This window comes from Phyllobates terribilis, unplaced genomic scaffold (genome assembly GCF_046119375.1).
Source record: "Phyllobates terribilis strain yellow unplaced genomic scaffold, ASM4611937v1 Scaffold_2__4_contigs__length_985480577, whole genome shotgun sequence".
In the NCBI taxonomy this organism is placed as follows: domain Eukaryota; kingdom Metazoa; phylum Chordata; class Amphibia; order Anura; family Dendrobatidae; genus Phyllobates; species Phyllobates terribilis.
The window spans coordinates 640,905,644-640,931,434 of NW_027362762.1; the positions used below are offsets into that span (position 1 = coordinate 640,905,644).

The 25,791-nt window shown below is 47.3% G+C and overlaps 1 protein-coding gene across 1 annotated transcript in view; it reads right to left on the reverse strand.

Moving 5' to 3' along the window:
• CSRP1 (cysteine and glycine rich protein 1) overlaps window positions 1-25,791 on the reverse strand; it is a 115,555-nt gene that overhangs the window by 72,262 nt on the left and 17,502 nt on the right. The window contains exon 2 of the mRNA XM_073666627.1: window positions 19,004-19,119. Within this exon, the coding sequence (XP_073522728.1) occupies window positions 19,004-19,115 (112 nt within the window). The 5' untranslated portion in view covers window positions 19,116-19,119. The remainder of the gene's footprint in view (window positions 1-19,003; window positions 19,120-25,791) is intronic.

Sequence of the window (25,791 nt, forward strand, 5' to 3'; positions counted from 1 at the left end):
CCAAGGAACTCCTTTCATGTCGAAGGTGATGAGGGAGTTGTGTAAGGTTCTCCAGATTACACAACTCAGGATGTCAGTGTACCATCCGTAGATGGATGGCCTGGTTCAACAAGACCCTAAAGTCCATGCTTAAAAATGTCATGGAGAAGGATGGACGGAACTGGGATTGTCAACTCCCCTACCTGCTATTCTCCATTAGGGAAGTTCCCCAGGCCTCTATGGGGTTCTCATCCTTTGAGTTGCTTTCCGGACGACACCCTCTGGGACTGTTGGACATTGCGAAGGGGACCTGGGAAGCTGAGGTAAAACTTCACCAGAGCATCATAGAGCATGTGGCCCAGATGCAAGACCGGATCGCGAGGGTGATGATGATTGTAAGAGAGAGCCTTCTTCAAGCACAAGAGTCCCAGGCAAGGGTCTACAATCGATCATAGAGATTGAGGCAGTTTAGTCCTGGAGACCGGGTGTTGGTTTTGATTCCCACAGTGGAGAGTAAATATCTGGCCAAGTGGCAAGGACCTTTATGAGGTGGTCGAAAAGTTGAGCGACGTAAACTACAAGGTCCACCAACCAGGAAGAAGAAAGCCGTATCAGGTGTACCACGTTAACCTGCTCAAACCTAGGCGAGACAGGGAGTCAGTGGAAGCTACGTGCATGGGGGCCTTTCCTGAAGCCCGAGTCGAGTATGTCACAATGGCAGAGACACTGTCACTGGCCCAGAAGCAACAGTGCTAAGAGCTGCTTCAGCAGAACCGGGACATATTTTCAGAGCAGCCAGGTTGTACGCAGGTGGTCTAGCATGAAATTTTGACGGAGCGGCATGTGAGGGTAAATCAAAGGCCGTATTGGATTCTTGAAGCCCGCCGTGAGGTGATCTCCAAAGAGGTGAGGAGAATGTTGAGCCTGGACATCATCGAGGAGTCAAAGAGCGGCTGGTCCAGCCCCATTTTCCTGGTGCCGAAGCTGGATGGAGTATGGGGGTTCTGTAATGACTACAGGAAGCTGAATGAGTTGTTGAAGTTCGACACGTATCTAATGCCCGGTGTCGATGAGCTCATTGAGAGGCTAGAGTCAGCCAGTTATATCACCACCCTGGACCTAAGAAAAGGGTACTGGCAGACTATCCTGTCCTCAAGTGCCAAGGAGAAGATGGCCTTCTCTACTCCTGACAGGTGCTTTCAGTACACCAGGATGCCGTTCGGTCTGCAGGGAGCCCCAGCTACCTTTCAGAGGGCCATGGACCGGATCCTAGTCTCTCACAAGAAGTACGCCGCAGCTTACCTGGATGACATTTTAATATTCAGCCCAGATTGGGGAAGTCATTTATAGAAGGTCCAGGCAGTACTGGATGCGCTAAGAAAGGCAGGGTTTACGATAAACCCAAAGAAGTGCACCATGGGGAAAGAAGAGGCAAAATATTTGGGCTACATCATCAGAAGGGGCGAAATAAAGCCGCAAGTAAATAAGGTGGAGGCTATCCAAAATTGTCTGCAGCCGAACTCCAAGAAGCAAGTTCGGGCATTTATAGAAATTGTGGGGTATTATCGGTGATTTATCCCAAATTTCGCCAGGATAGCCACCCCCCTGAATGATCTTCTTAAGGGAACGAAGACATCGATGGCATTCCAGGAGTTGAAGCTTTCACCATGTAAACAGCCAGTCTTAGTAGCGCCTGATTTCACTAAGTAGTTCGTAGTTCAGACTGACACCTCTGAGGTCGGATTGGGAGCTGTGTTGTTCCAGGAAATAGATGGGGACGAACATCCAGTCCTATTCCTGAGTAAGAAACACTCCTCCTGTGAAAAGAACTATGCCATCATAGAGAAGGAGTGCTTGGCCATCAAATGGGAAATTAAGACTCTAAGATACTACTTGTTAGGCCGAAAGTTCAGGCTAGTATCGGATCTTGCGCCCTGAGATGGATGAGAGAAAGGAAGGGGAAGAATGACAGGGCGACTAGGTGGTTTCTAGCACTCCAGGACATTAATTTTCATGTGGAGCACAGGCTAGGGAAACTACATACTAATGCAGGTGCCCTGTCCAGACTTCCCTGCTTAGCGAGTGAAGGTGCCAAAACTCCCGGCTTTGGGAACAGGGGGGAATATGTGACAAAGTCACTGGTAAAGTGATAGAGGTAAGATATGTTTCACAGAGGCTATAGGCCTCCGTGAATTGAAACCATGAAGTGTGCTCCAGCATGTTATTTGCTGAGAGGGTTAAACCTCCATTAAAAGGGAGTGTTTTTTGTGAATGGCCTGTTAGAATCTATGTTGTTTTACTAACGGCCATCTTGTTGTGGTTTGCTGGCTTCTAGTCTTTTCCTCTGGTGCTGGGTGTCTTGGTCACGTGATCTCTTCACTCTTTATTACTCAGCACCTGTCTCCCATTCCCCGCTGGACATCAGTGTTGTTACGCTTGTGCTCTGGCTAAGTTGCCTTGTTAAGTTCTTTGTGCTTTTGACAATTGATATCCTGGGACTTCTTGTTCCACCAGTTTTGTTCCCTTTAATCTTCGTTTCTGCAACTAACTTTTCTATTAGGAGGTCTCCTGTTTTTGCTCCCAGTCCTTAGATCTTTTAGGGACCCCTTTCCCCTTCCTTCAGGTCTTCGTTTGAGTTCAGTGCAGGAGTTTCGGTGGGGCTATTCACAAGGAATAGGGCACCCATCCCAGCATAGAGTTAAGCTGAGTCTCAGTGCAGGGACAGCTTTTCCCTCCTATTCCTTAGTTCTAAGTTGCAGAACATAACATGGCCATTGTGAAGGCCTGGAGGTCATTCACCATATCTCTACCTCAGGGTGTGGTCTGGGGGGGTTAAAATATTTGGCCTACAGAGGCAGTCAGTGTTCAGTAGGTCTGGAGAGTGGAACTCCAGACAGGTTTGTGTGGAGCAAGCCTGAACCACGTGGAGTTGCTGAATGCTGAGCAGATGGATCCCTGCTACCACAAGGACTGTGATTTGTGTTGCCATTTTGCTTCTTTTCCCTGATTTGCCCAGCGGGCTGTGTTTTGTTTTAAGGACTTAGTGTAGGTTTATGCTGCATTTTAATAAATCAAACCAAATGTTTTAAAGAGACAGCGTAGAGGTGTCTACTTCCGTGTGCAGCTGAGTGAGCGATTTACCACATTTGTTACACTATGCAACTAAGTAAACATTGTTTGAATGGGTGCATGCTGAGATAACTTAACATTGAACTGGTGCACGCAGAGTTTGTTCCAGCTTATTATTTTATACTACTAATTAGGCATTATCCCTGACATGAATGTTGTACTTGGCACTAATTGGGTGCATGCAAATATGTTTTCACTATTAATTTTGCACACACTAAGTACCAGTCCCTTATAATATTAATCTTCACTTTTGGAAGTACATTTCTCTTATTAAATATGTTTATTTAACAGTGAGAGGTATATGTACAGTGCCTACAAGTAGTATTCAACCCCCTTCAGATTTAGCTGGTTGACACATGCGGAATTAACTTGGCATTGTGACATTTGTACTGTAGATCAGCCTGGAAGTGGGAAATGCACTGCAGCAAATTTTTTTTATTTTTTTTATTTTTTATTTTTTAAAACGTTAAAAGTTAATTCAGAGTGTCATTTATTATTCAACCCCTCAAACCACAAGAATTCTGTTTGGTCCCCCTAAAGTATTGAGAAGTAGTTCAGGCACCAAGAATAATGAGCTTCACATGTGTGGATTAAAGATCTCTTTTGCCAGCCTTTTCTGACTATTTAAGACCCTCCCCAAACTTGTGAACAGCACTCAGACATGGTCAACATGGGAAAGACAAAGGAGCATTCCAAGGCCATCAGAGACAAGATCGTGGAGGGTCACAAGGCTGGCAAGGGGTACAAAACTCTTTCCAAGGAGTTGGGCCTACCTGTCTCCACTGTTGGGAGCATCATCCATAAGTGGAAGGCTTATGGAACTACTGTTAGCCTTCCACGGCCTGGACAGCCTTTGAAAGTGTCCTCCCGTGCCGAGGCCAGGCTTGTCCGAAGAGTCAAGGCTAACCCAAGGACAACAAGGAAGGAGCTCCGGGAAGATCTCATGGCAGTGGGGACATTGGTTTCAGTCAATACCATAAGTAACGTACTCCACCGCAATGGTCTCCATTCCAGACGAGCCCGTAAGGTACCTTTACTTTCAAAGCGTCATGTCAAGGCTCGTCTACAGTTTGCTCATGATCACTTGGAGGACTCTGAGACAGACTGGTTCAAGGTTCTATGGTCTGATGAGACCAAGATCGAGATCTTTGGTGCCAACCACACACGTGACGTTTGGAGACTGGATGGCACTGCATACGACCCCAAGAATACCATCCCTACAGTCAAGCATGGTGGTGGCAGCATCATGCTGTGGGGCTGTTTCTCAGCCAAGGGGCCTGGCCATCTGGTCCGCATCCATGGGAAGATGGATAGCACGGCCTACCTGGAGATTTTGACCAAGAACCTCCGCTCCTCATCAAGGATCTTAAGATGGGTCGTAATTTCATCTTCCAACAAGACAACGACCCAAAGCACACAGCCAAGAAAACCAAGGCATGGTTGAAGAGGGAAAAAGTCAAGGTGTTGGAGTGGCCTAGTCAGTCTCCTGACCTTAACCCAATTGAAAACTTGTGGAAGGAGCTCAAGAATAAAGTCCACATGAGACACCCAAAGAACGTAGATAACTTGGAGAAGATCTGCATGGAGGAGTGGGCCAAGATAACTCCACAGACCTGTGCCGGCCTGATCAGGTCTTATAAAAGACGATTATTAGCTGTAATTGCAAACAAGGGTTATTCCACAAAATATTAAACATAGGGGTTGTATAATAATTGACCCACACTTTTATGTTTAAAATTTAATAAAATTCAACTGAGCAACATAACTTTTTGGTTTGTAAGATTTATGCTTCTGTTCATAAAACCTACTCTCGTTTGCAGTTTGAAGGCTCTAACTTATTTGCATCTTATCAAACCAGCTAAATCTGCAGGGGGTTGAATACTACTTGTAGGCACTGTATATTAATACTATCATTGTGCACAACATGCGGCCATATTAGTGTTATTCTGTGAATTATTAATGGAGATTATCTTCAATATGTGACAGGGCTTTACTGTGGGAGTGTGTGATTTCTGGGCATTTGAGCACTGGTTGGCTTAGTCGGACCACTGTGGCCAGGTAGGTACCATTTCTATTGGCTCCTATGGATGAACCTTCTCTTTTTGGAGTCTAGCCCCTATAGGTGGAACACATCAGTCTAATCGGGAAGATGTAGAGTATTACCGTATTTTTCGGACTATAAGACACACTGGACCATAAGACGCACCCCAAATTTTGGGGTGGAATATAGAAAAAAAAATATTTTAATAAGATTGGGTCCGTCTTATAGTCTTAATAGGTACAGTATGTTACCTGGGGGTCGGTGGAGCGAGGGTCACAGGAGGCAGGGTCCTTTAGGAATCCGGTGCTCCAGCAGTGCGGCGTTGCGGTGGAGCAGGATTGCAGGGCCCTCCGTTCCCTCCCTCAGGAACCTGGCGGCTGCAGCAGAAGAGATGGCTGATGCCTGATGCCAGGCTGGGGGCCGGGGCCTGGCTGAGGCCCAGTGCATGGCTGGGGGCCTGGCTGAGGCCCGGTGCATGGCTGGGGGCCGGGGCCAGTGTTTGGGAATAGGGGCCTGCCTGCGTGCCGCGAGGCCTGCCTGGAGACCAGGACCGTTGGTGGTGGTGGCGGAGGCGTCGGCGGCAACAGCAAAGGAGGAGGAGGTGAGGTGCTGCTGGTGACTGGCTGGGGGCCCTTGGTGTCTGGCTTGGGGCCCTTGGTATCTGGCTGGGGGCCCTTGGTATCTGGCTGGGGTTAGACTGGATGCGGCCAGTGTCTGACTGTGGGCCGGGGTGGTGAGCGGAGGAGGAGGTGAGATTCTGCGGGCGTCTGGCTGGGGGCCAGCACGGGTTGAACTGAATGTGGGCAGTGTCTGGCTGCAGGCCGGGGAGGTAAGCTGCGCAGGTTTCCGGTGTGTGCGGCAATCTTCCTGAACCTGTGGTCTACAGGAAAATGGCCGCCTGAGCTACAAGTTAGCGCATGTTCCGGCTCGGGCGGCCATTTTCCTGTGGATCACAGCTTCAGGATGTGACTACGCACAACAGAAACCTGCGCCGCTCACCGCCCCGACCCGCAGCCACACACTGCCCGCATTCAGTTCAACCTGCGCTGGCCCCCAGCCAGACACCCGCAGCCCCCAGCCAGACACCCGCAGCATGTCACCTCCTCCTCCTTTGATGCCGCCGCCAAGGAGGGAGATCCCGCTCCACCACCACCGTAGGTACGCAACGTTCGGACCATAAATTGCACCCCCTATTTTCCTCCCAAATTTGGGGAGAAAAAAGTGCGTCTTATGGTCCGAAAAATACGGTATATTTTTACAGCTAGCAGTTGAGCCATTGAACATGAACAAACTTGCCACTAAGTGATACAACTATGTGCTTATGTTCATCTCTTTGATATTCTCTTTCACTATACTGCCTAGCTGATGATTTAATACCGAGAAGTTGAATTAAAAATATGTTATACCCGTTTAAAAAATGTATCTGTGCAGAAACTCCGCAATTATTACTAGGAGTACACAAGAACCAAAATATAAAATAAGATAATATTTTATTAAATACACATAATCAATAAAAAAACAAGTCATATTAAAAGTTACAGTGGGAAACCACAAGAGGGCAGCACTAACCCATGGTATCAAATAAACACAAAAATGCTACAGTTGCATATTTGTCTAGGGACATGAATCATAAATGGAAATCTAGTTTCTAATATGTCATGCAAGACAATCTGCTGTCCCCACATATATATACTAGTTAGTCACAAAAGTAGTAAGAAGCTGACTCGCCCCCTGGGCCGTGGGGCACTCGGAACCGGGCTTCAGTGTAACGATGGGGATAGTAGTGGCGACCAGAGGCAGTCCTTTATAAGTTTTAAGTGAAGTCCGACTACGCCACCCGTGGATTGCGGTTATTATGAACCGCCGCTGCAAGGTAATCCCCTGAGGCTGATGGTGTGCGCAGCTGAGATTGTATAACTCCCCACGGGAAGAGTGTAACCCCAGGGCAGTGCAGTGGATGGTGGGGGTGATGGTGAAGAGAGTCCCAGTACCGTTAGTGCTGGAGGAGCAAGGAGTACACAGACAACGTACTGCAGTCCAATGTCTTTTACTCACAGTTCATATGCTCCGGGTCACTTCAGTGCAAGCAGTGACCACCCAAGCCGTACGGTGTCCACCAAGTGAGGGGCTCGGTCAACCCCCAGGCAACTCAGGAGTATGGCACAGGACCCCCTTTCTATCCTTTCTCTGGCCGGCCCCACCAGTGACCAACTTTTGTCCGGCTGCCGCGGATCTGCGCGGGAAAACGTGGGCCCCGTTCCCCGCTGTCCTATATGGTGCCTTCCTAGCAGGTTTGGTGAGGTGTCGCACCAATAAATGATCACGACCTTCGGTCTTTGGCTGAGGGTAGTTTCTCCTCCACCAACTTGGGATCCGGTACCCTTAATCTGCCTGACCCTTCACCCGATATTCTCATGGGCTCTTAGGGTCCCTTCTGTCTTCTTGTTCCTGAGCCCTTCTGTTTCTCTGTCTCTTCCCCTTCTTTCCTGTTCCTTCTTCTCCTCCTTCCTTGGCCTCTTCTCCAGGTCCAATTCTCCTTCTCCTCTCAGGCTCCGGCCTTCACCCTAGGCCCGCCTTTGAGCAGAGCTCCAACAGAGCCTCCACTCCCTGTCTTCTCCTCTCACTGACTGAACTCTACTTCCTGAACTAAGATGGTGCCCACCTTTTATACTTCCCTCTAAAACATGAGCCCAGGTGACCAGCAACCAATGAGCTCCTACCTACGCTCAGGAACCGTCCCCTCCTGCTCCTACATCACCGGGTTTTCCTCCCCCCTCCCCACTCCAGCCAGGGACATGGTCTGTCGTGCCTGCATTACTGTCTAATGGGAGCACCGTTGAACTGTCCCCCGGAAATGGGGTGAGTGTGCTGCATGCAGCTACCTGAGCCCTGGTCCACACTCCATCCTCACCCGGGAGTGGGATATCACACCTCTGGCAGAGGTGCAATACCCCTGTAGCGACCGAGCCCTCGGGGCGCTACATTCCCCCCCCGGTAAAGCACAGCACGTCCTCGGGCTGGAACAGAGCAAAAACAATTAAATACAGGACATGCAAAACTTTTTCAAAACTTTTCACATTTAGAAAACGGACGACACAGTTCAATTCCCTTCATGGGAAACACTTTCCTCACTTGTTACACTACTATAAAACACTTTGCTAATGCCTCCGGAACTCCTTTGTCATATATACATTATAGAAAACTTCCACATTACTATTTAGCAGCATATAAAACTTTTTCTACATAAAACATTCGCAAGAAAAACATTTTCAAAACACATTCTTGAACTCTGGCCGCTGTGCAACTGGCAACCAGGTATTCACTTTTGCTTGAAGGTGCATCAGCTTCCCTTGAGGTAGGCGTGCAGTTTTTCTATAAAACCAGTAGGGGGCGCTTTAGGAAGCGCAACTATTTACAGGGAATTGGCCATTCCCAGTCCTCGGCCGGTTGGAAAGGGGGAATGGCTGCTCTCAGTCCTCAGCCAGGTAGGGGAAGGGGGATGGCTGTTCTCAGTCCCTAGCCAAATAAGGGATAAGGGGCAACTTTCAAACAGGTAACAGTTTCATAACAGTTCCTTTACCCCGATGGGCAACTATCTACATTTGTGCGCTGTCACTTTTCAGTGGCGGTGTCCTCCTTGCGCACCTTCCTCAGGATAGTCTTCAGACCAGTCCGGGTCCTCTTGGCTTTCCTCGTAGCCATAGTGCCGTAGTTCCTCCTCGGTAAGCCGATGGACATGGGGGGCGTATGGTCCTTTGGCGCCCTGGTGTCGGGTAAAGGTGACCACATCACCAGGGTATAGGTCACGTCCACGGTGTCCCTCGGGTAGGTGGCTTTCGACGTCCCTGCAGGTCACAAAGACGTCGCCGGCGGTTTCCGGGTCCTTTATAAAGCCCCAGCCATTCTCCATCTGGAACTTTATCACGGTCCCGGTGGCTCGGGGACCGTGGGCGGCTCGGGGATCTTGACGGGCCCTGCGTTTCTGCTCGGCACTCTGGGCCTGAAGCCATTCGACCCTAACGCGCCTCTCTCGCCGTTCCCGCTCAAAGGTCACCAGCTGCTGTTGGCAGGTCTCCAGATGACGGGCTGCGTCCGCCCGGGTCTCCTGAGTGAACCCCATTAAGTTTTCGCCAGTGGGGTCCCACTCAAATTGGGCGTCCTCTAGTGGAGGCAGGGTGACTTCTATGGGCTTCGCAGCAGGTATCAGGGGCTCGCGCGGGGGCTAGGTCTTCCATGGTCGACCGCTGACCAGCTCGGCCGGCCACACTAACGGCAGTCCATCCGGACCGGTGTGCTGGGCAAACAGGTCCACACCCAGCGGTGGTATAGCGGAGGGCCCCGATTTGGGAGCAGCACCCGGGGGCACTTGGCCTTGCGACCAGGCCGGGGGTCTTCTGGTTGTGCCCGATGGTGGCCCAGTCCAGGAGGGGGGCGCTGGTGGGGTGACGGCGCCCGGGTTTACTAGGCCTTGCGACCGGGCCGGTGATGCCTCCCTCTTTACTGCGCCTGGGGTCGGGGGGCGTGGCGCAGGGCGGGGCGTGGCCGCGGCTTCCGCCGCTTGAGGCCTAGCCGGGAGTAGTGACGGCGCGGCAATAGGTGCGGTGAGTGGGGCTTCGGGCTCTGCGACGGTAGGCTGGGGCAGGCTTGCAGCTGCTGGGCCTGGGGTGGTAACGTCCCCTTTACTTGCCTCGGTCCTCGTGGCTCCCTCCGCGGCGTCGTCTCCGGCCTTCACTCCTCCTTCACCATCCTCAGAGGCAGGCGTACTCCGGGGTGCGGGTGATGCCTGCCACTGGCGGGTTCCAGCCTGCCGGGCCAGTTCTTCTCTCCACTCGGTAAGCGCATCCCGCTGCGCCGGGACCATCCTCCGATCCAGGTCATCCAGCGCAGCTTGCGCACGCTCCGGATCTCTAGGGAGCTGCGCCAGGATCTCCGCCAGGCTGCATGGCGGTTCAGCCTGCAGCAGGCTCCGGGCCAAGTTATTGGTGCTGCTGAATGCTTCCTCCATTCCCGGGTGCGGTCTGTCTAGACTGATCCAGACCGCGCCCTGCCCCACAGTTTTCTTCTCTTCCCACCCCCATTGGGGGTGGTCCCGGGGCAACTTGGTGACAATCACTTTCAGGGGCAGCCCCCCCACCTTGATGGACATCTCCACAGCCGCGCTCATGGCTGTTGGGAGTGGGCTCCTTCTTTGGCGCCATTCTGGGACCCGACCCACGATGGGGGGTGGCTTCCTGTGGTCTTTTGGCGCGCACATTATGGCGCTCATTCTTCTGGGGTGGGCGCCATCTTCAACACAGTGAAACAGTCTCTTTTCAGGCACGCAATACCCGTTTGTGGCGGGTTGGTCAGAATCCTGCCGACTACGCCAAAGCTGACTCGCCCCCTGGGCCGTGGGGCACTCGGAACCGGGCTTCAGTGTAACGATGGGGGTAGTAGTGGTGACCCGGTCCCGTGGCTCAGGGTGGTCAGACCAGTGGCAGTCCTTTATAAGTTTTAAGTGATGTCCGACTACGCCACCCGTGGATTGCTGTTATTATGAACCGCCGCTGCAAGGTAATTCCCCTGAGGCTGATGGTGTGCGCAGCTGAGATTGTATAACTCCCCACGGGAAGAGTGTAACCCCAGGGCAGTGCAGTGGATGGTGGGGGTGATGGTGAAGAGAGTCCCAGTACCGTTAGTGCTGGAGGAGCAAGGAGTACACAGACAACGTACTGTAGTCCAATGTCTTTTACTCACAGTTCATATGCTCCGGGTCACTTCAGCGCAAGCAGTGACCACCCAAGCCGTACGGTGTCCACCAGGTGAGGGGCTCGGTCAACCCCCAGGCAACTCAGGAGTATGGCACAGGACCCCCTTTCTATCCTTTCTCTGGCCTGCCCCACCAGTGACCAACTTTTGATCACGACCTCCGGTCTTTGGCTGAGGGTAGTTTCTCCTCCACCAACTTGGGATCCCGTACCCTTAATCTGCCTGACCCTTCACCCGATATTCTCATGGGCTCTTAGGGTCCCTTCTGTCTTCTTGTTCCTGAGCCCTTCTGTTTCTCTGTATCTTCCCCTTCTTTCCTGTTTCTTCTTCTCCTCCTTCCTTTGGCCTCTTCTCCAGGCCCACTTCTCCTTCTCCTCTCAGGCTCCGGCCTTCACCCTAGGCCCGCCTTTGAGCAGAGCTCCAACAGAGCCTCCACTCCCTGTCTTCTCCTCTCACTGACTGAACTCTACTTCCTGAACTAAGATGGTGCCCACCTTTTAAACTTCCCTCTGAAACATGAGCCCAGGTGACCAGCAACCAATGAGCTCCTACCTACGCTCAGGAACCGTCCCCTCCTGCTCCTACATCACCGGGTTTTCCTCCCCCTCCCCACTCCAGCCAGGGACATGGTCTGTCGTGCCTGCATTACTGTCTAATGGGAGCACCGTTGAACTGTCCCCAGAAAATGGGGTGAGTGTGCTGCATGCAGCTACCTGAGCCCTGGTCCACACTCCATCCTCACCCGGGAGTGGGATATCACACCTCTGGCAGAGGTGCAATACCCCTGTAGCGACCGAGCCCTCGGGGCGCTACATATACAGTACCTAGAAATGAGTAGTGCCACCGGCCCCTACGCACTTTTCAGCATGAGTACCCCAGATGAAGGCTCAGTTCCCACTGTAACTTTTAATGTGACTTGTTTTTTTACTGATTATGTGTATTTAATAAAATATTATCTTATTGTATATTTTAGTTCTTGTGTACTTCTTTTTTATATGATTTCTGCCTAGCCGATGATGAATCAAGGCAGTCATCTTCTAGTGAAGAAGTTCATAGGCTGTGTGCCCACGTAGCATTTTTCAAGCGTATATGCTGCGGAATTTCCGCAGTGTAAACGCTTGAAAAACGCATGTATATCCGCACCCCATGGTCCCCAATGGCATTCCGCAATGTCAATGCCCATGCTGCGGATTTTTCCGCAGCGTATATGCTACGGTCAAAAATCCGCAGCATGTTCATTAATTTTGCGGAAGCGCAGCGGAATCAATGTGCGGATGGTACCCAAGTCTGGATGAGAGGAGACTCTCATCCAGACCTGGGTACCAAAGAACCTGTAAAAAAAAGAATAAAATAAAGTTTATACTTATCTTCTGATGTTTTCCCTCCGTCGCGCTGTTGTCTGAAGGACCTGCCACGTCATTGAGTCATGTGACCCACCACATGACTCAATGACGTCACCGCAGGTCCTGCACACAACAGCGTGAGCCGCTCAAGCCTCCGGACGGGGCAGAGAATGCATCAGAAGGTGAGTATAAAGTTTATTTTTTTATTTTTTACCATTCTGAACAAGTTGTCAAGCACTTTTCCAAGTGATGCTTGGAGAAGTGCTTGATAACCCGCATGCGGAAATGCATGCAAAGACGCCTCACAAACGCTTCTACCTGGCGGGAAAACCGCATGTAATATCCGCATGCGATTTTCCCGCCAGGGAGAAGCGTAAAAAATATGCTTCAGGTCCGCAACGTGGGCACATAGCCATAAGGAAATTTGGGAGGGCGGTTAGATTCAATTGAGAGAGCGTCTTTTTACTTCTGTTGGTAGCGCTACTCTATCAATTGTCTTTAATTCTTTACTACCTAGTTAAAGGGAAAGTAAATAAATTATATCAATTATTACATAGTAAGTTACTCTAGTTATATTTTAGTAGGAGAGGAAGAAAAAGGAACAATTATACAAATATATATTAGCCATGAGATACAATAAAAATTATATTGTGGTTCAGCGTTAGCCAGCAAAATAGATATAAATACTTTTATGCCCAAAAAAAGACAAAGTCTGCCTAATGAAGGAGCCTATGTGCTCTGAAAGCATGCAATTATAATTGTTATTGTTAGCCAATAAAGATATCACTCTCAGGATACTTTTGTCTTTTTTTGGGCATAAAAGTACTTACATCTATTAGCTATGAGATGTTTCATCCCACACACCAGTGTTGACTACTGTCTCCTTAATAAATGTTTTATTTTAATCATACATCTCAAACTAGCTTATATTTGTATAATTTTATAGGAATCTTAATGTTTTAGCTGTAAAATGCCCATGTTTAAATCACAGTGATTTTTTTCCCAACCCTTGAGAGGATGATTATTTAAATAACTAAAGGTAATCGTTTCTTTTTTTAATCAGAATTTGCAGTGAATAGATATTTTTTTGGCTTACAAATAATAAGTATGGTATATCTTTTATGTATAATTTTATATAAGATTAGATATGAACATTTTGTCTATAGCCCATTAGCATGAACAGGACAAAGCATTGGTAACAACCAAGACAATGCATTGAACTGTCTATTGTCTCTGAGCTACTCCATGCATAATCATAGTTTACAATAATTAAGTAAATAACTAACAAAACTGTCCCTGTTTTGTGTCAAGAACTTAAAATAAGCTGCAATCAGAAAATGACCTATTGCTTAATTCATGTTGTTGTGTTATATGTATTTTTTTAATTATGGCAATGCTTTCTTTTCATATCACAATCTTATTTATTGCATTCTTAATTTCCCTGCCAAGGATGTACATATCTCATACATCTTTGCCGAATGGAAGCTCAGTAGCCAAGGCTATTTGGGATACATCCTGCCTTCTAATAGGTATATCTCAGCTTGGATTGCAGATGCAGAGGCAATCCTTTAAAATTAAATCAAATACACCCCTGTAGTCGTGACTCAGCCTGAAAAAAACAAGGAATAAATTGAGAGTTGTCTCAATTAAACCCATCATCTAATTTTGAAGCTGAGAATCTAAATGTAAAAATGAGTCCTGGATTGTTTCTGTAGCTGTGCACAAGACTGAAAAACAGTCCTTTGAAATGCCCAGCCCACCCCTTCAGCCCCTGTGAAGGAAGGGGGTGGGGGAGAGATGGGGGAGCTGACGGGCTGCAGCAGGAACCAGACAGAAATGATGTACAATCGCCTCCTGTCTCTGTATAAGAATAGGTGTTTATCACACCAGAAAAGTAAATATGTATATACAGTACAGACCAAAAGTTTGGACACACCTTCTCATTTAAAGATTTTTCTGTATTTTCATGACTATGAAAATTGTACATTCACACTGAAGGCATCAAAACTATGAATTAACACATGTGGAATTATATACTTAACAAAAAAGTGTGAAACAACTGAAAATATGTCTTATATTCTAGGTTCTTCAAAGTAGCCACCTTTTGCTTTGATGACTGCTTTGCACACTCTTGGCATTCTCTTGATGAGCTTCAAGAGGTAGTCACCGGAAATGGTCTTCCAACAATTTTGAAGGAGTTCCCAGAGATGCTTAGCACTTGTTGGCCCTTTTGCCTTCACTCTGCGGCTCAGCTCACCCCAAACCATCTCGATTGTGTTCAGGTCTGGTGACTGTGGAGGCCAGGTCATCTGGCGTAGCACCCCATCACTCTCCTTCCTGGTCAAATAGCCCTTACACAGCCTGGTGGTGTGTTTGGGGTCATTGTCCTGTTGAAAAATAAATGATGGTCCAACTAAGCACAAACCGGATGGAATAGCATGCCGCTGCAAGATGCTGTGGTAGCCATGCTGGTTCAGTATGCCTTCAATTTTGAATAAATCCCCAACAGTGTCACCAGCAAAGCACCCCCACACCATCACACCTCCTCCTCCATGCTTCACGGTGGGAACCAGGCATGTAGAGTCCATCCGTTCACCTTTTCTGTGTCGCACAAAGACATGGTGGTTAGAACCAAAGATATCAAATTTGGACTCATCAGACCAAAGCACAGATTTCCACTGGTCTAATGTCCATTCCTTGTGTTCTTTAGCCCAAATAAGTCTCTTCTGCTTATTGCCTGTCCTTAGCAGTGGTTTCCTAGCAGCTTTTTTACCATGAAGGCCTGCTACACAAAGTCTCCTCTTAACAGCTGTTGAAGAGATGTGTCTGCTGCTAGAACTCTGTGTGGCATTGACCTGGTCTCTAATCTGAGCTGCTGTTAACCTGCGATTTCTGAGGCTGGTGACTCGGATAAACTTATCCTCAGAAGCAGAGGTGACTCTTGGTCTTCCTTTCCTGGGGTGGTCCTCATGTGAGCCAGTTTCTTTGTAGCGCTTGATGGTTTTTGCAACTGCACTTGGGGACACTTTCAAAGTTTGCCCAATTTTTCGGACTGACTGACCTTCATTTCTTAAAGTAATGATGGCCAATCGTTTTTCTTTACTTAGCTGCTTTTTTCTTCCTATAATACAAATTCTAACAGTCTATTCAGTAGGACTATCAGCTGTGTATCCACCAGACTTCTGCACAACACATTTATAAGGCAAGAAATCCCACTTATTAAACCTGACAGGGCACACCTGTGAAGTGAAAACCATTTCCAGTGACTACCTCTTGAAGCTCATCAAGAGAATGCCAAGAGTGTGCAATGCAGTCATCAAAGCAAAAGGTGGCTACTTTGAAGAACCTAGAATATAAGACATATTTTCAGTTGTTTCACACTTTTTTGTTAAGTATATAATTCCACATGTGTTAATTCATAGTTTTGATGCCTTCAGTGTGAATGTACAATTTTATAGTCATGAAAATACAGAAAAATCTTTAAACGAGAAGGTGTGTCCAAACTTTTGGTTTGTACTGTATGTCACACAAAATAGTTAATAAATAACATTTCCCACATGTCTACTTTACATCAGCACAATTTTGGAACCACTTTTTTTTTGTTAGGAAGTTATAAGAGTTAAAAGTTGACCAACAATTTCTAATTTTTCCAACAAAATTTTTTAAATTTTTTTTTTCGGGACCAATCACATTTGCAGTGCCTTTGAGGGGTCCATATGACAGAAAATACCCAAAAGTGACACCATTCTAAAAACTTCACCCCTCAAGGTGCTCAAAACCACATTCCAGAATGTGGAAGGAAAAAATGAACATTTAACTTTTTTTCACAAAAATGTTACTTTAGACCCATTTTTTTTTATTTTCGCAAAGGTAACAGGAAAAAATGGACCCCAAAATTTGTTGTGTAATTTCTCCTGAGTACACCAATACCCCAATAACCCATATGTGGAGGAAAACCACTGTTTGGGTGCACAGCAGGGCTTGGAAGGGAAGGAGCGCCATTTGACTTTTGAAATGCAAATTTGGCTGGAATCGAGAGCGGACGCCATGTCGCATTTGGAGAGACCCTGAGGTGCCTAAACAGTGGAAACCCCCAACAAGTGACCCCATTTTGGAAACTACACCCCTTGAGGTATCCATCTGCTGGTGTCATGACCATCGTGATACCACAGGTGCCTCACAGAATTTTAAAATATTGGGACTTGAAAGTAAAATATTACGTTTTTTTCATGAAAAAAGTTGATTTAGCCTCACATTTCTCATTTTCACAAGGGTAAAAGGAGAAAATGGATGCCACAGTTGATTGTGCAATTTCTCCTGAATATGACGATACCCCTTATCCCTTATGTGGTCAGAAACTACATTTTAGCCACAGTGCAAAGCTCAGAAGTGAAGGAGCGCCATATTGGAGAGCAGATTTTACTTGAATGGTTTGTGGGTGACATGTCACATTGTCAGAGCGCCTGAGGTTCCAGAACAGCAAAACCCCCCAAAAGTGACAGCATTTTACAACCTACTCCTTTGTATAAATTTACCTAGCGGTTCAGTGAGCATACTGACACCACAGCTGTTCCACAGAAATTTATACCATTGGGCAATGAAGAAAAAATAATTACCACTTTTTTACCACTAAAATGCAATTTTAACCTCAGATTTTACATGGGAAAATAGGTAGATAAGTAAATGGTCACTACACCCATATATTAATTCCCAGAGGGGTGTCATTTCCAAAATGGGGTCACTTCAGGAGGGATTCTGCTGTTCTGGCACTTTTCATAGCCGCTAAGTGCCAAAACAGCAGAATTCCCCCTGAAGTGACCCCCATTTTGGAAATGACACCCCTCTGGGAATTCATCTATGCGTTTAGTGACAATTTTAACTCGATGGATGATTTCCAGAAACAAGCACGCAATGGAAGTTTTACATTCTGGAGAAACCACCCCCTCCCACCCCTGGAAACTGTTAAGTGAGCTCTACTCAAATGTGTCAATCACTAAATAAACCAAATGTTTGAATGACAAATTGGGATACATTTTTACAGTTTAAAAACGTGGTTCTGTGGGGAAGATTTTAAAGCAGTCAGTGACGCATAAGGCTGGCAATGATGGGCATTGTGGGCAATAGTAGCGGGTATCACGCCTCATTCCTCTCTTAGTACATACATGACATCTTTTCTGGGGGTTCCTTCTTGTTTCCGTTGCTAGAATGAGTGCAATAAAATGTCGCTCAGTGAGTCTTTTCACATCCTCAGATTCTAATGGATGAGCGGGGCTAACATTTTCAAAAACAAGATTTTTAATTACCTTTTCCTGATAACCAAAGAAAATATCTGAATTTCCTGCTTTTTTGTATAACACAAAATAATTGTATGTGGCCACCTGAAACAAATAAATGACTAACTTTTTATACCAGGTATATGATTTTCTTGGTGCCTGGTATGGCTGTAGAACCTGATCTGCAAGGTCCACACCCCCCATGTATTTGTTGTAGTCAATAACTGACACAGGTTTTTGCTTTGGAGTAGTGGATCCTAGTTCTACAATGGTCCTTGAGGCATCTGTGTGGATCGAGCTGAGGACAAAAATATCCTTCTTCTCCCTATACTTAAGGGCAAGCAGCTCTCCGTTGCGTACAGCCCCTGGCTGCCCCTTTTGGAACTTTTGGTTGACCAATGGTTGTGGAAACCCCTGACGGTTTTTACGAATGGTCCCCTAAGCTCCTATGTTGTGTTCAACCAGAATTTTACTCAGCAGTATAAGTCTGACTGGCCATTTTATTAGTTTTTATATTTTTTGACGTGACTGACTTGACTAACTGACGTGACTAACTGACAAGGCAACTAACAAATTATTGATAAAACAATTCTGATCAAGCCTAATCCTAGCCTAACCCTAACCCTAACCCTGGGCTAACCCTAACCCTATTCCAACCGTAACCCTAGCTTTAGCCTAACTCTAACTTTCTTTATCTGTTTTTTTTTTACTGTAACAAATCACTGACTGACACTGCTCTTGTCAGCAGCACTTGTGACACTCTTTCTCCTCTGATCTCTCACTCACAGGAGATCTGAGGAGAAACAGTGTTTTTATGAGGTAGATCGCCCGGGAAAGTTTGTTGCTACAACAATCTTTCCCAGTGATCGCTCTCATTGGCTGGTATGACTTTATCGAGACCTGAACCAATCAGGTCTTGATGAGGTAAATGGTCACAGCCATCGTTCTGCACCGGGATCCCCACGTTATAAAGGTACATGGGGGTCCTGATCACTGCTAAACCAGCTGTCACTATCTTTTAAATTCAATAGAAGATCATTCATCTAGATTCATCTAGAAGATAGGAATGAGTTAACATTATGGGGACCTGATCCAATCAGGTCCCGATGATGTCACCTGTCAGAGCTGTGGCTCTGCACCGGAATCGCAGCGCTTGCAGGACCCCGGCGGTCCAGAGCGCTGCGAGACCGCCGACATACACATCAGCGTAGCACAGAGCTCAGCAAGCGCCGAAGTTTATGTACAATGGGAGGTCGGGAAGCGGTTAATAAACTAAGTAATTTTCTTAATTGAGAAAATCTATGGTATTCTACTCTTTGTAACATGAATGTTGGAAAAACAAAACTTGTATTACTACAACAATTATTATTATAATGTACAACATGAAACATTTTTAAAGAAAAATGCTAATTTAGTTTTGATTTCTTTGTCTATTGACGTCTATTGTAGACAGAAAATGCAAAACAGGAATATAATAGAAGACAACTTACTGCACAAGAAGCAAGATTTGTGGAAACTTCCACCTTCACATTGTACTTCCTCCGCAAAGTAGACAGATGTATTGCACACTGAACATTTCTTTCCTCCACCCCAGTTAGGCATTTTTCTGTAAGAAATATAATTGATAAAATTCAGTGATAAAATGTTACTTAAATTTTGCATCCAAACATTCATACATACTATTTCATTGAACAATTTAAGAAAAAAAGTAAAAAACAAAAATTCTTACTATATAATATTGATCAAACACAAAAATATACATGTTTGATGTAACCATAATTATAATACCATTTTGCACTGCATTTAGTATAGAAACCATTGTTAATAGGATTGTTCCCTGCTTAACAACTTCTTTTGAATGGGTCTAATATAATGTAAAAATAATAAAAAAGATGCTAACATCCTGACCTTTCATACTTGGCACTTAATCCCCTACCAGTCTCCTGGAATCAACAGCTGGCAGGGGCAAGTAAAAAAGAAACACTAGTGTTTATACAATGCTCCTCATTTCCTTCCTTTGTTTACATGGCTCTAAATGGGGGGCTTCACCTTGTGAGAGCTGTTTGGCCTGTGACAAATGTACTGATTCCTCATTACATAAATTGCACAATCTAAGCTATAATTCATGTAACCATGGACTCACTGCACATGTATTGGATTGAATTGAAGAAAATTGGCACACACTAGGGACATTAAGTATGCAGACCATTAACCCAAAAGGTCAAGACTAGAGAAGACTGTCTCAAACAGTAAGTAAATGGATAACAGTGCTCCAGACCATGTCTCCACGTGACCTTACTGAGCAGTTGAGCTTCACATGCTTCCAGTTATATGTCATTGTAGCCATTTTGCCAAGTTTTAGTTCCATTGTATTTTAAGATTAAACGTTAATATTATATGTCTATGTTTCGTTCTTCTATCAACAAAAGGGCATACAATTGACATTTACTATATATAGTATGTGTAAACGAATGTGTGCTTTTTTTTGTCTAATAGTTTGCTATTTGTGAGTAACTACCCAAGATTAAAATTTAACATCTATGAACAACTGTTTTCTGGGCAGTTTCTTGATGGAAAAGAATTAGAAATAATTGGATCTTTTAAAATTCAAATTCACCATCTTTACTGAATGTACACCAGAAATTAGAATTATTTGCGTGAATCTCAATACTGGAAAGTTTGTAATTGCTCTGAAAATACACATGGGGGAGAAGAGAGAGAGATAACTCAGCTGACCATAAGAGCTCACACTCTATACGAGAGAGAGAGCACCCCTCTGACCATAACTGCTTGCACTCTACAGGAGAGAGAGAGGACCCTGTTGACCATAAGAGCTTACACTTTACAGGCGAGAGAAAGAGAGAACCCCGCTGATTATATGATTACACTCTACAAGAGAGAGAGCAACCCACTGACCATAAGTGCTTGCAATATACAGGAGAGAGATAATGAGAAAGAGAGGACCCTGCTGCTTATAAGAGCTTACACTCTACAGGAGAGAGAGGATCATATTAAACATTAGAGCTTACACAATACAGAAGAGAGAGATTTACCCAGTAACTCTGTAGATGGAAAGACTCTGCCATATAAACTGTGCTCCACTGAGAACTGCTGATCTGTGAAGGCCCAGATACCCCCTATACAAGGTTTGATAATCGGGAAGATGTCATAGATGCAGGGCATAATGGGGAGGCCCACGTGGCAATGCAAAATGACATTAGTATGATCTCTGATACAGGTGAGGTGTTGGAGGCACAGGGGGACGCCCCTGCCTCCTGCCCGTCAGGAAACTTATTTGTACCATCTAATCTGCGCCGCAAAGTAATTAAGGAACATCATAACTCTGTGCTTGCTGGGCATCCAGGTGGTAAGGCAACCACGGACCTCCTCTCTCGTCGTTTTTGGTGGCCAGGGTTGCATCGGAATGTGATTGAACACGTAGCCGCTTGTAGTATTTGGACGCGTTTTAAGGTTTCGCATACCTGTCCGTCTGGTACTCTTTTTTTCCGCTACCTATCCCTAGTAGGCTATGGACACACTTGTCCATTGATTTTATTACTGACCTACTGGTTTCTGCAGGCAAAACAGTGGTTTTGGTGGTTTTAGATAGGTTCAGTAAAATGATTCACTTCGTTGCATTACCTGCACTTCCAAATGCCAAGACACTTGCTCAGGTGTTCATAAATGAGATTGTGAAGCTTCACAGGGTTCCCTACGATATGGTGTCAGATCGGGGGACCTAGTTTGTTTCCAAGTTCTGGAAGGCTTTCTGTTCTTGGCTGGGGGTGCAGCTGTCCTTTTCCTCTGCCTTCCACCCTCAGTCGAATGGACAGACCGAGCGTGTCAATCAGAATTTGCAGACCTACCTCAGGTGTTTCGTCTTCGAAAATCAGGAGGACTGGGCTTCCTACTTACCACTGGCAGAATTTGCCATTAATAATCATCATCAAGAATCCACTGGCAGGTCACCGTTCTTCGGTGCATACGGTTATCACCCACAGTTTGGTACCTTTAGTGGGGGAGGAGCTTCAGGCGTTCCTGAGGAGGAACGGTTTGCTTTGTCGCTCTCCTCAGTATGGCAGGGTGTTCTGAGTAATTTAAAGATCATGGGAGACAGGTATAAACGTATGGCTGACAGAAAACGCTTGCCAGGTCCGGACCTGAATGTGAATGACTTTGTGTGGTTGTCTACCAAGAATATAAGATTGAAAGTTCCTTCTTGGAAGCTAGGATCTAGGTTTATTGGTCCCTATAAAATAACCACCATCATTAACCCAGCAGCGTTTCGTCTTGAACTTCCTCAGGCCCTTAAGGTCCACAACATGTTCCACAGGTCCTTATTCAAGAAGTATGTGAAACCTCTTGAGCCCTCACCTCTACCACCGCCCCCAATAATGGTTGATGGTAATCTGGAGTTTCAGATTTCGAGGATTGTAGATTCTCGTCTCCAACGTCGTTCTCTACAATACTTGGTGCACTGGAAGGGCTATGGTCCAGAGGAGAGGATGTGAGTTTCAGCATCAGAGGTGAATGCTCCCAGGTTGGTTCGTTCATTTCACACCTCTTATCCTGAGAAACCCGGTCCTGAGTGTCTGGAGGCCACTCGTAGAGGGGGGGGGGTACGGTCACGGGTGTGTTAGAAGAGACAGACAGTCACCCTGCATTTGGTTGCAGGAGATCTCTTTGTTTGGCATTACAGACAACTTCTTAGAAGCTGTATCTCCAGGACCCAGCGTATACCTTCCTCTGTCTAATTAACACCCTGGCCTAGGTGTATAAATACCTGCTGTGTGCAAGAGGGAGGTGCCGGCGATATTCATTACTCCTTGTGAAGGCTTGAGCAAGAGCAGTACTTCTTCCTCTCTGGTGCTAGAGGACGTGTGCGCATTTGTTTGGAGTCGACTAAAGCTAAGAGATTTTCCCTTGTTTGTCCCCCCTTGTTGTCTTTAGTGTTCAGTGGGGATCAACTAGCGCTCATCCCCTCCCTTACCTTGCCTGAGCCTAATGACAGGGAAAGACAGGGCGAGGTACGCGTGCATCGATTGGTGAAGAAACAATATAGGGACGTTAGTGGAGACAGGGTGACACTAGATCAGCCTAGGAGGTCTCCACTCCCCCCTTTCCCTAGAGTCTGGGCCCCTTTGTGTTGCACTTAGTCTTTCCCACACCTTGCGTGACAGAGATCCATAATAAAAAGCCAATTTATTGAAAAAAATTAAATACAGAATTAAAAAAGCAGAATGTCCAATAGGGGATGCTGGAGTGACCAATAAACCAGTAGTTTTGGTAACTTACATAAGCAATGTTGTAAACACCCAAAGAGGAGATGCAAATGTGATCAATCAGGTACCGTAGTACACTGTACCCGGATCAAAATATATGTACAGCACACTCAGAAATAAAGAGCCCACAAAATATATAAATCAAAGTAAAATCCCAGAACTGATAATATCAATTGCAAGTACATTAAATGTGTAACGGGTCTGGGAGGCGGAACCTCTGAGCTACTATACAAGGGGGCGGTCCTTGTAAGGGAGCGGGTGGCGACCAGGCAGGCAGTCACAGCAGGTGACCGGGACAGTCTCTGGAAGAACGGGCAGGAGGTCACGGCAAGTGACCGGGGCAGTCTCTGGATGAACGGGCAGATGGTCACGGCAAGTGACCGGGGCAGTCTCTGGGTAAAGGGTTGGTACGACCTGTGACGGCTGATGGTAGACGTGAGCTCCCAGGTGAGCAGGCGAGAGTCTCTGGATAAACGGGTGGTCACAGCATGTGACGGCGGAGCCTCCAGGAAGACCAACAGACAGGCGGCAGATGAGCGCTCCCAGGTGAGCGGGCAGAAGTCTCTGGACAGGCGGGTGGTCACAGCACGTGACGGCGGAGCCTCCAGGTAGGCTAGCAGGCAGGTAGCAGATGTGCGCTCCCAGGTGAGCGGGCAAACTGGTCCATAGACAGACTGACAGGAGTTGGAAGGCAGACCGTCGGACCTCAGGCAAGCAGGCAGGTAGCTGATGTGCGCTCCCAGGTGAGCGGGCAAGCTGGTCCTTAGACAGACTGACAGGAGTTGTAAGGCAGACCGTCGGACCACAGGCTAGCAGGCAGGTAGCAGAATATCAGGCAGGAATAAGACAGCAAGCTGGCAGGAATCTGGCAGGTATCTGGCAGGTAACTGGCAACGGGACCTGAGGGCTGAAGCAGAGTAGTGAACAGTGCAACAACATTGCTCGGGCACCTCCATTTTGGAGGAGGTGCCTTATATATGGTGAAGTCCTCCGGCCATTGGCCGGGGACTCCTTAGGACGGCGCGCGCGGCCCCTTTAAGAGGGAGGGAGAGCGCGCGCGCCCTAAGCACAGTGGCCGGGAAGGAGCGCGCGCTGCCAGCAGAGCGGGAGGAGGACGCCGGACACGGAGCAGAGAGGTGAGGGGAACAGCGTCCCTGCCTAGCAGAGGGCAGGGACGCCGGCACTACAGTACCCCCCCCTTTAGGCCCCCCCTTTTTTAGGCCAGACAGAAATTTAGCAAGGATAAGAGGGGCATGGATGTTCTCCCGGGGCTCCCACGTTCTCTCCTCAGGACCAAACCCCTTCCAATCTACTAGAAAAAAGGTCTTTCCTCTTACCCTTTTGGTGGCAAGAATGTTCTCTACCTCAAACTCGTCCTCAGCAGAAACCGGAGCAGGAGGCGTACCTGTAGACTTGGAAAAAGAGTTAAGTACCACAGGTTTGAGGAGAGATACATGGAAGGAGTTAGGGATCCGTAAGTTGGCCGGGAGTTTCAATTTATAGGCCACCGGGTTGATCTGACTGATGACCTCCAGAGGACCGATGAACCGAGGCCCTAACTTGTAAGAAGGAATCTTGAGTCGAACATATTTAGATGAGAGCCAGACTTTATCTCCAGGACGAAATTGTGGAGGATCCAGGCGTTTTTTGTCAGCGTGTCTTTTCATCCGTTCGGACGACTGAAGGAGTGCGGATCGGGTACTCTCCCAAATGGAGGAAAATTTGCTAACGAGAGATTCCCCAGCCGGGTTGTCCACAGAGGTGGAGACAGGAAAAGGAATCCGAGGATGCTGACCGAAGACTACAAAAAACGGGGATTTGGAGGAGGATTCGCTCTCGTGATTATTATAAGAGAACTCGGCCCATGGTAGGAGATCCACCCAGTCTGAATGATGGGCATTAACGAAGTGCCGGAGGTAACTGGTCAGGTTCTGATTGATCCGCTCCACTTGACCATTGGACTGTGGGTGGTAAGCGGAAGAGAAGTCCAGGGTGACGTCTAGCAGTTTACAAGTGGCTCTCCAGAAGCGTGAGGTGAACTGTACCCCACGATCCGACACGATGTGGAGGGGCAGGCCATGAAGACGAAAGATGTGACGAATAAAGTCTTTAGCTAGCTCGGGTGCAGACGGGAGGCCTGGCAGGGGAACGAAATGAGCCATCTTGGAGAAGCGGTCAGCGACCACCCAAATGACCGTACAACCGGCAGAGACTGGGAGGTCAGTTATAAAGTCCATTGCTATATGCTGCCAGGGGGCAGCAGGTACAGAAAGCGGAAGGAGGCGACCGGCTGGCAGATGTCTCGGAACCTTGTTGCGGGCGCAGGACACACAGGCAGAAACAAAGTCTATTACGTCCTTGTGCAGGGTAGGCCACCAGTAGTGCCGGGTAATAAGCTGGAGGGTCTTTTTCTGACCGGCGTGGCCAGCCAGTTTAGACGAGTGACCCCAGTGAAGGATCTTCTCCCGATCAGGTACTGATACCAACGTCTTTCCGGGAGGGAGACGATTTAGACTCACGGGAGCCACCTGCATTACTCTGGCGGGATCGATGATGTGTTTCGGATCTTCCTCGAGATCAGACACCAGAAAGGATCGAGACAAGGCGCCCGCCTTGACGTTTTTGTCAGCCGGGCGAAAATGAAGAACAAAATCAAAGCGAGCAAAAAACAAGGACCACCGGGCTTGGCGCGGGTTAAGTCTCTGGGCATGCTGGAGGTAAGCCAAGTTCTTGTGGTCAGTGTAAATTATTACCGGGTGAAGAGCCCCCTCGAGCAGGTAACGCCACTCCTCCAATGCCAGTTTGATGGCCAATAACTCTCGGTCTCCTATGGAATAATTGCGCTCTGAGGAGGAGAAGAGTTTAGAGAAGAAGCCGCAAGTTACCATCCTCCCGGAAGATGATTTTTGAGTAAGTACCGCTCCGGCTCCAGAGGAGGAGGCGTCAACTTCCAGGAAGAACTGCTTGTTGCCGTCCGGGCGATGCAGCACCGGGGC